General features: G+C 39.2%; 1 protein-coding gene across 4 annotated transcripts in view; it reads left to right on the top strand.

Annotated features, from left to right (window-relative positions):
- Window positions 1-15310, top strand: part of MAPK10 (mitogen-activated protein kinase 10) — a gene marked incomplete at its 5' end in the record, with an annotated part of 83870 nt that extends 68560 nt beyond the window's left edge. For all 4 annotated transcript variants that reach the window (XM_080343794.1, XM_080343796.1, XM_080343795.1 and 1 more), the window contains 3 exons: window positions 7902-7965; window positions 8522-8599; window positions 15031-15310. In XM_080343794.1, coding sequence (XP_080199920.1) covers window positions 7902-7965; window positions 8522-8599; window positions 15031-15173 — 285 coding nt within the window. In that variant the 3' untranslated portion in view covers window positions 15174-15310. The remainder of the gene's footprint in view (window positions 1-7901; window positions 7966-8521; window positions 8600-15030) is intronic.
- Between the last annotated feature and the right edge of the window lie 3382 nt (window positions 15311-18692).

Raw genomic sequence — 18692 nt, 5'->3', positions numbered from 1 at the left:
CCTTAATGAATTCTCCTTTAGGATTCGCAGCATGATGATGCTCTATGAAGGAACAGCCCTGCTTTTCACAGGCTTTTTCACAGGGAACCAGAAAAGAGAGTGATAGGAGAGTGGTGGAGATGATTTTCATCACTTGCATTGTGCTTAACCTCCCACTATTTAATCCGATGACCCCACTGGGACTTCCAGGCCTATGCTGTGGTGCATTCACCCATGTTCACTGCACTCTCTCTTAGCAGTTTTCCATAGAGTGAGGTCTTTCATCATGTGACTACAGGTTTGGTGGTGGAGTGGGTTTTTTTGAGAGTCCTCCTCCCATAGCATGTAACACGAGGCAGGATTCCTCCCACTGTCAATAACCCTGTATAGTAGAGATAACACAGCAAAACCAATAGAGAGGTATTAAAGAAGATGGCCTTTTCAAGCAGGGTAGCATTAGATTTAATCCACTTAGGTGTCTAGTTAGATTTCTCCCTATCTCCAGTAAATGGCTACATCAACAGGAGTTGGGCATCTATTGTACAATATTCATTTGGTTTGGAGGCTTACGAAGACAGGCAACTGAAAGCTTTTATTGTGGCAGAAATGTTGAAGTGAGCTTTTGCAGTGCCATGGAGTGTCACTGAGTGCTGGAGTAGACCATGAAGAGCACTGAAGACAGTTCAGCGAATGAGCAGAGAATTCATTGTCAAGGTTTAACTCAGAGGTAACGACCCTCCATGTCTTCCCAGATTTACAGCGCTACAAATGTGAGAGGAAAAGATAAAACAGCCCTGTCCAGTTAGGAAAGCAGGATAGTGAGACAGTTACAGTCCCTTTTTATAAGTCTATTAAAAGTTTATGGTCTTTCACAGGCTGTATGGGAGCCATAAAGATATTATGTCTCATTCTAATGGGTGAAGACTGTGACAGAAATGGAAAACGGTAGGGATGCAATACCCTTTTCCCTCTCGATGTGTAACAGCAATAAACTCTTCTGGTTGGCCTTAAGTGCCATGTAGCAATTCCCTGATAAAAGGAACAAGAGGATCTGTTAAGAGGTGTGGTAATTGCTATTCACTAACACCAAGAGGTTACACAAACTTCTGCATAAACTTCTACATAGACTTCTGTGTAAAAACAAACCACATCCAAAGCCTTCAACAGCTCTGAAACAATCATCATATTTACATTTAGAAACAGGCCTTGCACAGTTTTTGAGCTTACCTGTGGAGTAAGTGGGTAAGCCAGATTTTGGATTTAGAGGTAGTTCTTTCGTCGAACATACTAACGTCATTAGCCAGCTTCTTTTGAGACCACCTTGCTCGCTGCAGTATCTTTTACAATAAAGTCAGAGCATTAGGTTCTCCAGAATGTACATCATCACTCTGAAATTCATTTGTATAGTGTTATTCCCAGGTAAGATAATTTCTATATTCAACCAATTATAAGTGAAATACGTGTTTCTAAAAAACATGAAAACATAGTAGATAATGTGTGTTTAAGATTGTATGGAATTCTCAGGATTTCAGGAACTGTTGAAATTTGTTACCAATCTTCACACCTAATTCATATGTAGGGAAACCAGCATTCAAAGAGGAAAAGTATTATTTACTAATGTTACACAGGAAATCCGTTGTGAAATCAGAATAGGAAGCCATAGACCTTACTTCTCTGTTTTATATTTCAGTTAAAGGTTCCTTATTCCTGTATATTATATGCAGAAACTGTCTTGATTCTACTTTTAAACGAATACTGTTGTTTATTACTCTTGTGTTACAATATTTACTTTACCTTACAGTATTTGGGCTATTATTATGAATAAATGAGACACACCATACATTTTCTTCCTCAAAGTGCACTGGTCTTCTTTAGTGAAGAAGACATTTCCATCATGTCTTGCCTCCCCATGTAGGCTACCCTGTTTATTGTAGATCATCTCAATATCTCCCTGGTGACATATTAACTTCTCTATTTTCTTTTCTGAAAATGCTGTGCCTGAAACTTTGTTTTCATTTGCACAGCTGCCTTTTTTGATCTTGCTATATGTTCTTAATCCTTCATTGAGATGAGCTGTGAATAAATCCCAGATCAGATAGTTAGTTTTTCATATCTCCTGTAATGTTTATGCGACGCTGCCTATATGTATGTTACTGGTTTTATCGTAAAATGTTTAAATCATTCGTGAACAGGATGGATTCCTAGGCACATGCTTCAGATTAGCGTTAGTGTTGCCACCTGGGTGGCTCTGCTGCCAAATTTCAGAACACTCATGCTGGTTGTTCTCTAGGACGGCGTTGGCTTGAGCTGCCTGGTCTCCAGTCTAATTCCTTCCATGTTGTTGGCATGAGAAATAATTTTGAATGGGAGAGATACCTACTTACTGGTATCAAAGTAACATTCTTATGCAAGACTGTGGCTGCTTTCAATTCCTTTCCTTAATTTTTCAGTTAGTACGTTTTTTTGTAAAATATTAACCCAGTGTTTTTCAGCTAAAAATATTTGCATGCATATTTCTGGAAGATGCTGTTTTAGAAGAATTTCTGCTGTTTAAGGGCAATTGTTTAGGACTTAATGTTGCCCATTTTTTTCTTCAGCTATAAATGATTTAGGAATCACTTCTTTTTGGAACCTCTTGAATTATCTGTGTGATCTTATAAGTGGTTCCTACTTGGGAACAGTATTATTCTGTTCCATTCCATGGGAACAAATGTAGTGGCAAAATTTACCATAGATTATTACCTGGTGTTTTCTATTAAATGGTTTCAAAATTCATCTTAGATTTTACTTACCTGTAGTTATTGCTTGCTCTCTGACATTGCCATTCATTAGAGGAGAGATTTCTTAGAAGAGGGAAAGATCAGATGTTAACAAAGTAGCTTTTAAGCATTTCTCAGTGTTAACAGAATTTTACAAGTGATAGATCATGTGGGGTTTTATTTGCTGTAACTAACACTGCTTTCGATACTGGTTTTATTTTCATAGGATTTCACTGGCGTGTCTCTGTATCTAGGACTACCCATGAGGGGCTGGGCTGTAAATTATAATTCATTTTTCTGTGCTTGACAGCCCGTGTGTTGCCTTTTATTATTGTGATGCTGTTTCCTATAATGCTTATGAAGGAGATCTCGTTTGCATTTCTCAGTCTGATGTCCTCTCCAGGATGGAAACTGCCTCTGTACTGTTTTAGCCCTTTCTGTATAAACTATCTGTGACCAACTGTTAATCTACTCAAATAAATTTTAAGTTTTGAAGTTTGTTATAAGAAAACAACAACAAAAAAAGCCATCTCTTTTGCCTTTGAGTGCTGAGCATCCATGATGATGGAGAAGAATTTCTGGAGACCTCTGTGAGCCTAGAAAACAACACTTGAATGAAGGTGTCACCTTCACTACATGTGACACTTTGTGGCAGAATCAAGGCTGTCCGGTTGTACATCTTTTCTAGTATTCTTTTCTCTTGCTCAGCATTGTGCATATTTGGATGTTGTTTCTAAACTCTGTGGTGATCTGCCACAGGGGTTTTCTAGCAATCAGTTCCAGGGTTTGTTTTTTTGCTTAGGGGCTGATGGTGCACATCTGTTGTCTCACAAAAGAAGTTTGCAGCTCTGCTTTGTACACAAGCATGGATATTTTGTCTAATCAGCAACATCTGTCCATTTATAGCTGATAAGTTATGGAAGCCGAACACACCCTTTGCAGCAATCTATGTTAATGTCAGTGAGAAGTAGTGGTTAGAGACAAAAGAGGCATTTATCTTCTTTTTTCTCCTCTAAACAAAGCTCAAGATTTTTCCAGCTTGCTGTTTGTACTTATCCGTAATCTACTCAGTCATCTGTGCACGGATAAGTAATCTTGCCTCCTGCTGCCTGCCATCCTTGCAGTCCAGCTGTTCAGAAACACCTCAGGCCACAGTTTCTTCGATGGTGAAGTTTTCCTAAAGGCTCTGCAAAGGTTCCAAAGAACGGCTGGGCACAGAAGCATTTCTTTTTCCATCTCCACAGCCCATTGTGGAGTCCCTGCGCAATACAGGGTGAAATCTGAGGCCATTGACACTTTCATCTCCAGCTGAAGAGAGTTCAGGCCACTGGTGACAGCACACCAGTGTGCTTCTGCTTGCACTGCAAAAATAAAATATAAATAGTAGCAGTAACATCATCTAGGTTGTGGCAAAATACAAATTGATATTCACCTGTTATGAGGATCTAAGCCATTTAACAAATTATCAAACCTCACGCTATTAATTTTTACAGCCTCCCATTGCCTCTGGTATTTGTATATCACTAATTCTCTCATTGCCCTGTATGCTGCTCCACAACTGCCGCTCCAGACCCTGCAGTTCTGGGAAGAGATGCAGAATCAAGCCTTGCTCCTGCCAAGCTTTCTAAAAACAGCTCATCCCGAGGTCTTCGCTGTGCTGGCACTCGCTCTGCAGAGGCAGGGACAAAGACTGCAGGATTTATTCAAGTGGGAGGTTCAGCCCACTCCCTTTGCATTCTAGCAGCAGCACACAAACCAATCTGTGTTGCTTTGGGAAAGTTAGAATACATCAGCCTCAACATATGTTTTGCTTTTTTCTCTAGTGAAAAGCTTTTTCTCCCTGGCTGTTAGAAAGGTATTTAACAAATCCATCTAACCCTATGAAAAACATTGCCTTTCATGGGTTTTGGTGTGGGGTTTTTTTTAGGGTATGTTCTTGTTAGTTTTCTTATTTTTTTCTTTTTTTTTAGAAAAAGGTCAGTGTGGATATTTTGGGGGTTTTTCTGTAGTTGTTATTATATTCAGTTAATATCAAACGTAATGCATAAATATTTTAAAAATCCATTTATTAAACATAAAAGCCAAGAACCACTGAAACAACAAGGGATTATTTTAACGTATACTAGAAAAATATAACTAATTCCTTTTCTTCCGCATCTAAAAATAGATTCTATTCTTTGTTGCCACTGCAGTCACTTGCAAATCAATCTGATCTGGGAAGAAAATGGCTGCCTTAAACTAAAGCTAGATGCTGCCACCCATAGGCTTGATCCACACTCTGTTTTGATTTAAGGCTACTTTAACTATACTTTTTCTGAAAAACGTACAAACTAAACCGTATAACTCTCAGCTGGGACATGATGTATGAAGGATTTAGAAGAATGTCTATAATACTGCAGCTGCATCTACATAGAAGATTAATAATTGTGAGCTCAGTCATCTTCTAAGGCATTTGAATTAGGCAGCAAAGTCATTTTCAGGCTAACCTTTGGACCAAGACTGAAATCAGGTGCCCAGGAGGACACAGGTATGGCAGCTGCTCTGTGAGGTCCATTGCTGTGACAATACTTGCATTAAAGACCTCTCTTTCAAGTTAGCAGAAATTGGGTGGTCAGCCTGGAGGGGATTATCTAGTTTGATAACAATGCAATAAGCTCTCTCGTTGTCGTTAGGGTTAATGAGGATCACAGGAAAATAAATTCATTCTTGAAACTGTTAGAGGATTCTGAGGTCTGAATCAACACAAATAAATAAATAAAATAAGATAAAATAAAATAAAGAAATAAAAAAAAGATTCCTGATGCCAGTATGGGAGTGCTGGCCTGGCCTCATAGCAGAGCTCCACTGTCCCGTGTCCTGCACAGGCTTTAGATGTTACAGAGCCTGCCTGTGAGAAGAGCAGAGATTTATTCCTGTCATCATCACACTGAATATTTGTTACCCTTGGCTCCTGTGTTCCTGCCGAGAGCTGTGTGTCCCGCTAGCTCACAAATCAGCTCTGCAGCATCCACATTGGTGCAGCAGTAGAACATACAGTGCAGGCGCAGTTTCTGGCATCCTCCGGTGTGTGAAATGCAGAGTTTGGTTGCTCTCCGTTGGTTATCTTCATAGCAAAATAGGATTTTGGTAAAAAAAATTAGATTATTCTAGGCTCTCTCCCTGGAAAATGTCTTCATTTCCAGAATGTGTTAATCTAGGAAATAATTAGTGCTGCTTTTCTTGTTACTTATTAGCTAATTATGTCTGCTTAAGACATAACTGAAATAAATTTGAAGAGGCATAAGCCAGAGGTTTCGTGGTTGTGTGAACTGAGGACAGGAATGTGCATCTGATCACTTGTTCCCTTTGATTCTGTAAATTGTGTGTTTGGGAATTGAAGCAGTAAAAGAATAAAGCCTTTTATTTCCGGCTGGGGGAGAAATATCCTAGTTTTTCTGTGGAAGGTGTAAATAGAGTGTTTACATTTGATAGGAGCAATTTTACTCACAGCCTGTGCTTTTTGTAAGCTTTAAGGAGGAAAAGTTGCTTGCAGGATATTCTTGTCTTGGCCAAATGCCTCCCCTGCTGCTACCACTAAAAGTGGAGATGGCTTTGATTTTGGGTTAACATGTCTTAAGCTTCAGGACAGACTGAAAGGGACAGAGGAGGGTTGTTAATGCTGAATAAGCGAGCAGCTGCATTGCTTTTGGACTCAGACTTTTCATGTGGTTTTATCTTACCTTGCTGATGTGGCAAAACCTCAGGTACCCCTGCTGAGGCCTGGGACTCGCTTTAACTCATGGCATGTGTTCCACGTTCCCTTTAGGCATCCTCTCATGTGTGAGAGTTGGCAATCCAGGACTTCACCTAGTCCCTTTGTCTTTAGCCCTGATACAACTGTCAGCCTGTAGGAACTTCTCTTGTTTTCAGTGGACTTGTCTCGTCCAGCTATCATATATGTGATTACTTTCTCACTTTTATCTATAGTATGCACATAGCTTAATAGACTGATGGTGTTACTCCTGAGAGCAAATCCTCAACTTCTCAGTGAATCAGAAAACAGCTTGGCAAACATGCATTTAATAGTTGGATGTATTCAAAGGGACGCAGTGGCCAAGTGCCCAAGATGAAAGATAGAGGAAATACTTATGCGTGACAAAATCACAATAGATCTTGTTTTCATCTTCATTTGATAGCCTTACCTCAGATGCTGAAGCTTCTTGATAGAAGGAAGGGGCAGAGTCCTCTGCCTTGCTCGGCTGCTGGATTTGGCAGCTGACATCAGGAGACACAATGAACATGTGGCTTATTTGCTCAAGGAAGGCAGGTGTTCAGGCTCTCAGAAACTCTAGTTGCCTCTCTCAACAAATTTCAGGATCTGCTACTTCTGTGACATTCTCAGCAACTAAAACATACAGTAAAAAACACCCAACACCTTTCTGGTTAGAGCAAAGTTACTTAAAAATATGTATACTGGCAAGCTTGGGAATTTGGAACATAGATTGGAAATTCTGGCTGGGAGATTTGCATTAAATTAGTTACTCTTAGAAGTTTGTATAGCAGTGAGTATGATGTCTGAAGGACAACTTGAAACTTGGTATTGTAATATGACTTCTAATTAATCAGGATTGGTATTTGTCTGGTATTCTGACAGTACTTTCTCTGCCAGTACAAACAGTCTGTTTGTGGAACTTCTGGGCTCAGGATAAGAACAGTGGCACTGCTGACAAGGGTTCTGTTTCACCTGCAATTATGGCTCTTGTTTAAAAGAGGAAAGGGAAAAATACATTGATTACTCCTACATAAAGACTTGAATTCCCAAAGTGTTAATTCATTTAATACTCAAATGTGTTTCATGTGCTTTTGCATGTACAGCAGGGGTGTCAAACTCGTTTTCAGCAAGAGCCACATGAGCCTTGTGGTTGCCTTCAAAGGGCCAAATGTAATATTAGGACTGTGTAAATGTAACTACTCCTACATTTATACAGTCCTAAAATTACATTCGGCCCCTTGAAGGTAATCATGAGGCTAATGTGGCCCCTGGTGAAAATGAGTTTGACACCCCTGATGTACAGGATAGATAACAAAGAGGGAGAAGGGCATTTATCTATACTTAAATAGTTACTCCTAATTATTTACAATGTAATGGACAGTTGAATAAATAACTTTGTTTCTCTTCTGCAGCCACCGCCTCAGATATATGATAAACAGCTGGATGAAAGGGAACATACAATCGAGGAATGGAAAGGTAATAGCAGTTTAGAATTAAATGGGAAGGGGTATTTCAGTGGCGAAACAGCCATGTCCCACCACCAGGTGCATCTGTGTAAACCCAAAGGAATTCCTTTGACAGGAAGAAACTAACACTTTGGTAGCTAAAATATAAGAAATATCCTCAGTATTATCATCGTTTACATAGGTTAATGTTAACACGGGGGGATGCAGATTCCAATGCTTCATAGAAATCTAGGGATATCATCTGTAGAACAGGACAATGCATCAGAATTTTACCCATAGTAAAAAGCACTGTATTACTGTGCTACTTCATTTCTAGGTAGTGCAGCATTAAACAATTCACGTTTCCTAGTTTCTGTCTCAATTCAGCTCCAAAAAGAGATGATAGGAGAGGAAGGGAATGGAAGAGAGAGGTCTTAGGTGAGCAGCACTGTCAAACTTGTGAAGACAAGGTAGGGCAGAGCAAGGCAGCCTAAGGAAGGCTACAGTGCTGCGTTTTGAGGTAGTTGCTTTCTTCCTGATCACAGGTGCTGGTTCTCATTTGTAACTGTTGCAATTTTCTCTTCCAGAACTCATTTACAAAGAAGTAATGAATTCTGAAGAAAAGACGAAAAATGGTGTAGTAAAAGGACAGCCTTCTCCTTCAGGTACTCAGCCCCATTAAATGACTTTGACGTGTGTTCTGTACGGACAAAAAGAGAAAGAATGGAGATGGCTGAAGCACTGGTGCTGCACTTACAGTTATGTAAACCAAGTTAGGAAGTTTTCATTAAATTCAGTTGACCTCGATAGTCGATGTCATATTAATACTTAAAAATTGGTCTTCTTGCTATTTGAGATATACTTGTCCTGGTATTTTCTATGGAAAGATCTGTGGTTACAGGATTATATTCCTGCAGGTGGGGAGAATTATCTCACGCTGTCATTACTGTTCCGCTATGCTGATGGATAAATGAATTAATACTCTGCTAATTGATATAGGCAAAATTGGTGAGGTTGGCACATATCCACCCATTGGACATGTAACATTGCACCCCCCCATGTAAGCAACTGGTACCTACACTGGTAGTTTATCCTTCCAGAAGTCTGATAACATTAGAACATCTTGCTGACGACTTTGGTTGACACTTTGATGAGAAGGGAAATTTGTCTTCAAACATAGATTCTTAAAATCCTGTCACAAAAAAATCTCAACTAAATTTTACCTGAGGAGAATTCACATCAGCAGTCTTTTCACAGAAATGCCAAGGGTGACTGCCAATACATAGAAAGACACATTTGGGAAGGTACGCTTTCACTGGCAGACTGGAAGTGCCCAGATTTTGAGCACAGTGTCCCAGTAGTGTTTGTGGGTAAACCTACCTACCTTCTGCAGAGCCTTTTCTCAAAGTAAAATAACTTAATTCAGTGTCCTCTGCATATTTTCAGGGAGATTTGTGTGTGTGTTGTGATTTTTTTTACTTCATGCTAACTTAACATTAGAATAAGAATGTGCCATTAGTAACTGACAGGACAAGGGAAAATATAGCAATAATGGCATAAGTTAATAGAGTGCTGGATGGTAATAAGATACTGAAAACCATCCATTGCATTCTTGCTAAGTAGTAAATAAAGTATAGGACTTGAAGACTTAATTTACCAAATTACTGTACCACCACTGAAAATAAATCTGGGGCTCTGACAGGTATGTGACAAATCCTTGCTCTGTAATCTCTCTCCCCTACAGAATGGTGGTTGCAGTATGATTTATGAGCTAGAAACGTTGTTCCTGTTTTCAGGAATTAACTACTCAGGGATTTCTTTTATGTATTCATATTTTGGTTTTTTCTATGTAAAAAGTTTTTATTGTTTATGTAAAACATTTCAGACCATATAAAATTCCCATTTCTGATCTTTCTTTTGCTGTTCCCTTTAGACTCATTTTGGTTGCCAGATGCCAACAAGTATAGTAACTATTTAAAAATCACTCTGAGATGAAACTGTTTTATGAAACAGTAGATTTCTCAGTTTTATGCACCTGACTTAATTTAGATTAGCTGAATGAAATACTGAAAGAATGAGGTAAAACAGGTGACCAGTTCTGAGCAAAAGGGAAATTAGGGAGACTATACACACACATTGCTTGTGCTTGTTAGCCTTCTTGGCAAGAATTCAGAAGGCTGAGATTTGGGGCTTTACTAGTAATCACAGCAAGCAAGCTGGAGACAAATTTCTGAGATCACTTGATCAGAACTTTTGGGGAGATGACTCAAGTTGACAGCACCAAAGATAATAGTTGCCCATTGATACTGCAGACTGGTTGGAGTTCCTGTGTATCAGGGTGTCAGTCACTTGGTGCTTCATCACGTCCTGTGAAGAATTAGTCAATACAACATATAATCTTGCAATGTGGGGTCTTGGAGAAACCTCCAGTGCCCCTTGTGCTCACGTCCAATGAACAAAATCAGCTGTGTCCAAAACTGTTCCCAACATGTACTTCTGCTGCCTGTTCCAGAAAACCTCTGTAAGCGATCTTGTTTACTTTCAAAAATATGTTTGCATAAATATTTACCTAATTTTTTTTTTTTTAAAATGCAGTTCAACTCTTACTTCTTGTCCTGTCTCCAGAGGACATGGAGAACAGTTACCTACATTTTTCTTTCTGGTAGCATTTAGCTCACTTAAATTCCATTACTGCATCTCTAATCAGTCTTCCTTCCTTTGAACTTCACTACCTGCATCTTTGAAACTTCTGAGCTTACTACTTTTCTCTACACTTTCTCTAGTTGACTTCTGTCTCTCATAGATGGCAGTATCGAAACCCATCTGCTTAAGGCACTTGTAGTGCTGAATAGAGTGGAAAGATCTGTGTATAGGTTTGTATGTACGTGTTACATAAATATATAAGCAACATGTGCAAAGAACATACGCCCATCCACATGCATACGTAAACATTTAATTTAATCTTAGATCGTAGGTTTTGGTTTTCTGTTCTTTTTCTGTTACAGAATTGCCAAATTGTTCAGTTCTGTTAAATTCAGCTGATGTACCCCTTACCAATACACTCACTATTGAAGGAGTCTGTGCCATATAATTACTCAGCTGGGAGAATAAAAGTGCTTAGAAAAAAAATGTTTTCTCAGTGGAACTCGGTCACAACAATGTATGTGAGAAATAGCCACTAAATTTAATCAGCCTTCAGGATTGTTGACTAATTCACTCCCTTAAACATGAAGATATATACAGTTTGTACACCTATATTGTCCCCAGAATACACACAGACATACGCATGTATGTGGCTAACACACACACATATGTGCATCTTCTGTGGAGGCGTCCTTCTGGGTTCCATAGACGATGTATTATTTATTTCTAATTACTCACTTTACCAAGAAGTGCTGTAGACCTTTTCACTAGCAGTCTCAGGTCTCCTGCTCTGTCATTTCTGAAACAGATAAGGAAAGGGTATAAACTTCATGCAGTGATATGGGAGTACTTTACCAATACACATTTCTGTATGGTTAATGCTTTTTAAAAAAGTGTATCTGACTGGTGTTAGCAAGCAGCAAGTATTTCCACTAAAAAAAAGAAAAAGAAGAGGCTGTAGATTACTTAGAATTAAACTTAAGTTCTGTTCAAAGTAAATAACCTGGCTGCCATTTGCAGATTTCCTCTGCTCTGACACTGCATAACTGTCCAACCATGTCTCTCAAGCTCTCCCCTAGTCTTCACTACCCAGCTGTAATTTCATACCTAACATTTCCAACTGTCTCCTGACTTCTGGATACTGAATACAGTAAATAGTGCTGATCCCAGTGCAGCTTATTCTTAGCAGTCCCCTTTCATGCTGAAATTCACTCTTTTATTCTTCCTTTCCTGCCTTTTAGTTGTTGTCTGATTTGGTCATTTTGCTGTCACCCAAGAACTACTGGATACCTTTAGCAGCCCTTTTTTGGTTGCCTAGCCCTGTGACATAAGAGTTAATATTACATGATTTATAAGAAGCTGAGCAAATCCCCAAGGCAGACACAAGGCTTCTTTTGGAAACAGCAAAAGCTGCAGTTCTATTTTTTAATTTTTTTTTTCCTCTGCATCTGTGTCACTTCACAGCAGAAGTCTTAAAGGCACTTCCATAGGTGCTAATTAAACTGGGCTTCACAGGAGCTCTCTAAGGAAGGAATCCCTGCTTTACAGCAGGAAAGCTGATGTGTGGCTTAAAAGACCGGCTGTCAAGTCAGTGGCAGAGCTGGTAACAGGTCCCAGGAGCTGTTTCTCACCTGCTCTCAACTTTTCCTCTTTTCCTTGACCCTCAAGCCAGTGAGAAGCTTCCTGCCAAACAGCAAATTTACAAACGGGGATCTATTTCTCTTTTGAATGCCCCTCTGTCATTTCTGCAGCGTTTCACGTGGCACCCATCCGTTGCAGAACAAGCTGTTGTAGCAGCAGGCAGATACTGAGTGCAGCAAATGAAGCGTTACTGATTGATCAGGACAGTTTTGGATGAGTTCCTGGATGTTGCTTCTTCGTGCTGCTGAATTGTTTAGTTCTGTCATTTAGGTTTGGTGTGGTTTCATTTGGTTTTGTGGGTATTTTGTGAGCCTGGGTGCTCTGGGGCTGCAACAGTAACTCTCAGGTGTGCATGGTGTCACGTACAATTGTGCTGAAAACTCGGAATAGCTATTATAAAAATGCACCTTCCAGAAACTTATGGGCTGAGTTGTTACTTGCTGAAGCAAACATAGCAGGGTTTGTTGAATTCAGTGGTGCTGAATCTGACAGCATAACAAAATCTTCACCTAAACAATTTCTGCAGCTATTTCTTAGTTATTTTGCCAAGAAAATTTGATCACACATCTATCAAAGCAAGCTGCACAGCAACAGTTTGATCCAAAGTCAATTGAATCTACTGGAATTCTTTCCATTTGATTCCTGGGACAGTATCCACAACTTCCTGGCAGGCTTCTGTCCAGGACTGTAAACATTTAGAAAGGTAATACATTGGTTAGTCATATAATTCAGTCATATTTTGACTGTATCTAAATGCATTCATTTTCACTGATTTTCATAAAATGCTACATGATTTAATAACATGTAAACATTAAGTAACAGTGTTGTCCCGGGTGATTAGTTATCAATAGGAATGAGATAGGTGTAAATCAGTCATAGAAAAACAAACCTCCTATCAGAAAAGATATATGGCTGCTGTCTGCAGTCCCCAATGAGACGTCATTGAGATTACTCTGTCTTTTTGCAGCATTTACAACATCAACTGTTTTCTGAATGCATCAGGAGAGTAAGCTAATCCAAGGGTTCTTCTGATGCCGGAATAACTTTGTACCACTGCAACAGCAGAAAGCAGTTCCCATCTAGAGCTCTGAATGGGAGCGTATCTGCCTCTGTTTTGTGCATATTTATAGAGAATGTGTATAAAGGGAAGAAAAAGTTGAGGAAAATAGAAGAGGGTTTGGAGTTATGGTGGCTTCTTTCTCCAAGTAATGTTTTTATTGCAAAAGGGTTAACAGAAATCCTCTCCTGCAAGGGCGAAAACTCATGGACTCCGCATAATCCAATATGATTTCAAGTGAAGCCATTTATTACAGAAACAAGCCTCCTTATATATGCAGTTATTTCCTGATCACGCATCCATGCGCCAAGCATGCATTACCTGATTGGATATTGTCTATGTTCATGAGCTGTCCATGCGCCCAAGTCTCACTGTTAATAGGTCTGTTGATTTACGTCATGTTTTCAGCTTTCCAAGGTGGCCTTGAAATTCTTTTGGGCCTGGCTAGTTTAATAACAAATCTCCATCTAATAGAAACCCATCCACACATTAACTTCAAGAAAATCCCTCAAATCTCTCACACTCTCCATTGTCCCACAGGACCATATATTTTGACTAGTATAGATGGCTATTAATTTCTACAATAAGACTATAAAAGTCTTGTAATTTTATTAGGTGTGTTGTCTCGCTTTTCAAGGCAATAGATGTTCATTTCTGTCCATTTCAAGGAAATGAAAATCTTTAAATGTGAGCCAAGAAAACTTTTCAGCCGTAAGAATGAAATGCCATCTATCTGCAAAACAAAGGACCGTGTGTCACAGTGACTGGCTACGATTTCCAGCCGTGCAATATCATGCAAAACGACATCATGAATATTTAATGAAAAGTAATGTTTCCCTCCCAAACTGCAGACAGTGTTAATTTTGGTGGAAAGAGAATGACAAAATGTTGCTTGAAAGTTTAGTGGAAAAAAATACCAATCCAATTGTTGCTTGCTACTCTGAGAATTAAGTATGAGTTGAGGTTAACGGGCAGAGTGATGGTTGAGTGGTCATAGGTGCACAACAAATACATTCTTCAGTGGCTCTGTATTTATCACACGGTTATCTGTATTTATAGGACACATAATGCCTAATAATATTCAGGGATGTGATACGTGTTCAGTCGTGTTAATGATAATGTCATGAAGGTTCAGACTTTGTTTCACAAAGACAAAGTGATTTTTTTTTTAATAATATCTGGTACTACCATCATTTTACAGAGGACAGGTAAACTTGGATGCACAAAAATACTGTCACAACTGAAATCCTGGGCTTAGTCACCTAGTCCTTGACTAAGAGGAAGAAACTGGCCTTGTCTCGCCCACAGATGCCATCTCTGCATTGCCACTGGGTGAATTGGTACAACACATTCTACTAAACTACCTACAAGAAAACAACCAGGGTTTTATGACCGAGTATGGAGGACTGGGTTGGCTTTTTTTTAATCTTCTTGTCACCTGTGTGATCCTAGCAGACCTCTGATTGCTGGGTGGTTTTTAACTCTAAGAAGGCTAGGAAGAATTGAAATGATAGACACAACATGAGCTATACCTCTTCGAAACAGACTGTTGAAGGAGAGAAAGAATTCCCCAGTAAAATATTTAATATTATCCAGTGCCTAAAGTTTGCATAGCCACTTATGTTTGCCGTTGTTTAAAATGGTCTGTGTACTTACATGCCTATTGCCACAGGGTAAGTACCCTTTGCTTTTTAAACTGCGAGAAGTTCTGGGGTTTCGGGTTTAATCACGTTGGTGTTCATTTTCGTAGCACAGGTGCAGCAGTGAACAGCAGTGAGAGCCTCCCTCCATCCTCATCTGTCAACGACATCTCATCCATGTCCACGGATCAAACCCTGGCGTCTGACACGGACAGCAGCCTGGAAGCTTCTGCGGGACCCCTCGGTTGTTGCAGGTGACTAGCCGCCTGCCTGCGAAACCCAGCGTTCTTCAGAGGATGATGTAATTTAGGGGGAAAAATTAACAGGAGTTAAGAGATGAAAAGGAAGAGAAATAAAATACAAAGATTTAAATGAAACAAACAAAAAAAAATAAAGCTTTTCAACCTGCTTCTCCTACAGAGTTATGTAATGCAGCTAAGCGCAAGTGTATATTTAACTTGTAGTTGCTCTGCTTTGGTCTTCTTCCAACAATGCTTACTGGGGAGGGGGTGTGGAAAGGAACTGAAAAATCCTTTTTTTTACCCCCTCCCCATAAGATGTAAAATCAATGGCTGCAAAACCAGCAACCTGCAACTCTCCTTTTCTCACTGGCATGACAAGGTGCGCAGTAGCCACTCTCCAACATACAAGTGTGTATCTGCCTTCACTCTCTGTTCTGTCATCTTCTGCCCAGTGAGGCAAATAGGGATATACATCAATTTTTCTTCATGTGTGAATAGCACATACACACATGTGCCGATAGAATTATGGCAGTGTATGCAACTGTGTGCCTATAGGACATGCACATCTGCGTACATTCTTAGTGTGCACTCCACAACTAAATGGCCCATTTCAGGTGAACTACATACAGGATATTACCACTATATATTCTCTCTGCTTGTTCATACGTTCTTGTATGAGGATTTGTGGAAGTGTAAATAACCACATTAAACTGCGGCTCCCTCAGACACTTGAAGATGTAGCACCAAAATTTCTGCTGAGAGTTGTATATATTTTGAAATAATAACCACTTTGTATTGAAAGAAGATGCCACAGAGCTTCATAGAAAAATGTTTGTTTGTAAATGTTAAGACTTGTTGTTCTGATTTTTAGAGCAGATATGCCAAGCTAAGGCCAGGTTAGAAGGAAGCACATGTATCTTTGCAAGCTACAGGGAACAAGAATGAAGGTTTTTTTAAAGCGTGTCTAAACCCAGAAGATTTATCTCAGTAAGCAACTTTTCTTGTTACTGTTAAGTGAGTTATCATCTTAGTTCATAGATAGGCTCACTATTATGAATTACGTGTATGTTTGTATGGTAGGGTGTATGACAGGGCTGGGCAACAGGCAGATTATGGTCAAAAGGACATGCACAACTAGTCTTTATTTTACATCTAGATCTTTACTAGGTTAAATACAGAAAGGATATTTGTGGCTCACTCCCTCTTAGTGTATGTTTGCAGCTTAGAGGTTGTTTTCCCTTTAAATCATTCCCTTGCAGGGATCTCTGCTACTAAGAGAGCCTGCATTCTCTAGGGACTTTAGCTCTTCATTTGCTTGCGCCAAATTATGTGATTTCCCAGGAAGTTTTATCAGCTGTGTTACATGGAAAAAAGCCAGAGTGTATTTTAAGTAATAGCAGAGGATGCCAATCAACTAGTGGACTGGGCTGAAAGGGTCATCTTAGGCAGTTTTAACAAGTTCCAAAGAACCCAACAGTGACTGAATATTAAATTGATTTTGCCAGATAGTAACACGTACTAGTATTCCCAATGGCAAGTAAAAGCAAGTGTTTTTACCAGAATATGGCAAATCTCCACACAATTTCAGAAGAACTGGACATTTTTTCAAGCCGAAACAACAATTAGCATTTTCCTCTGCAAGGGCATCATTACTTGAGTCGGAAATGAGCTAAAATCTGAGTCATCTCACTTCTTACCAAAATGTGCCAGGTAAACTGAAATTAGCTAAATCATGCTCTAATGCTTTCCCAAATGTCAAAGAGAGAGGTGGTTTAGAATATATGATTGGATATTTTAAATTCACTAATTCTTAGATATTCATAATTGTACTTAAATAGGGCTGTACTATTAGCTGTCCTACAGGCCTGCCTTTCTAATCAAGTATCAAGTCAGATCTTGTTCAAAGGAAAGAAAGCAAAGAAAGAAACTTTTCTCCAGGGTGAGGTGGTGAGGGGAGATAAAAATTAAGTGGATATAAAGTAATTTCAGAATTGGTAAGTCTGAGGTGTCTCAAAATTGCCATAGAAAAAATGTTGGTTGTTTTGGTGTGTGTTTGTGCTCAGTGTTTTTTGGTTTGGTTTGGTTTTCCCCTCTACGTATATTTTTGGTATATTTCTCTGGAAATCTCTTTTCATAATGAGAATTAATTGTAAAAGCAATAATTTACTACTGCTAAAAATATTTAGCAATATTCTCTCTCAAGCCATGAAACATCAAATCATTGTTGAGTGATGTAACTCCTACTTCGAAGGCAATGATCACGAAAGTATTGAAAGGTAAACAGCAATGCTTTCTAGGTATGAAGGCAATAACACCAAGGGTGACTTCTTAGCAATAATGAAATGTATCGCCTCCAGATATAATTCGTCATAGATATATATTAAAAATATTCAGATAACTACTATGACCTCTTTTACATTCCTTAGTGTGCACCATTTGGGTGTGTTATTTCAACAAGTGTGTCAAAGAGGCAAAGATGTTATGTAAGAAAAACTGCAAAAAAACCCACAGATGTTGAACGTAGAAACTAAGAATAATCACTGTTCATAATCATATCATGGAGATGTGGCATGAGCAATAGCAGAGAAGCCATTTATAGTAGACTGATGCTTACAGATCTCCCATGTTTCATCAACTGAAGCAAAAAAAACCTGCTCTTAGTCCCATGGTATAGTTCAGTCCTGTTTGGGTTCCTGAGTGCTGGCTGGAGAACTGGTCACCATAGAAGGTGTCCTAGTGATCAGCACTAACTGAACCCACATCAGGGAAGCGATACAGCTTTATTCCCAGAAGCCCTGATTCCGCTAAGCACCAGTGCTTGTACAAACATTTCATAGACTATAGGGATGCTGACATAATTTTAACCAGGATGTGCTCTTGTCCTTTGCTCAGCAGCGATCGACATCAGCATGTGCTTAAGTGCCTTGCTGAAATGGGACCTATAAGAATTACTGCATCTCTTTTTTTGTCCTCAAATTAGTCTCCTTTATGAGAAGCTCTGTCTGGGGGAGGAGACTTGGGGCTGTCCACATTGGACACTAAAAAAAGCCATCAGTGAAGAAAAGCAATAGTTCTTTGTATGTCCAAACTGATGTAGTGGTCATCAAACAGGAATATTATTCTTTGTTTTACTTTGTGCCAGGAAGTCAGCACTGTCAGCTGATACTTTAGAAAAATCAGTGTACTCTTGCATAAAAGATTGCAGTGATGATGTTCTGTAGCTGTCTTACAGTAAACAAAATTTTTCTTTCAGATTCTAGAAGTTTTGATACCCTTCACTTCAAGTCTGTTCCCTTCAATTCCAATATATTGTGTTCAGTCTGGTAATGATAGATGCTTTTCTTATTTTCCTTGCCAGTGGTATTTAAAATCTACCTCTGTTTAAAATGTTACTAAATAGTACTTGAGTAACAATTTTCACCTCACTCTCTGAGGTTTGCAGCTGTAAACGTAATTGCCACCGCTGAAGAGGTATAGGAAATTGGGAAACAACAGACCTATGACAGATGCTCCAAGGTATTTAGGCACTAAAAGG

This window comes from Nesoenas mayeri (assembly GCF_963082525.1).
Source record: "Nesoenas mayeri genome assembly, chromosome: 4".
Classification (NCBI taxonomy): Eukaryota; Metazoa; Chordata; class Aves; order Columbiformes; family Columbidae; genus Nesoenas; species Nesoenas mayeri.
The sequence above is the reverse complement of the archived record's forward strand: the minus strand, read 5'-3'. Positions and strand labels throughout refer to the sequence as shown.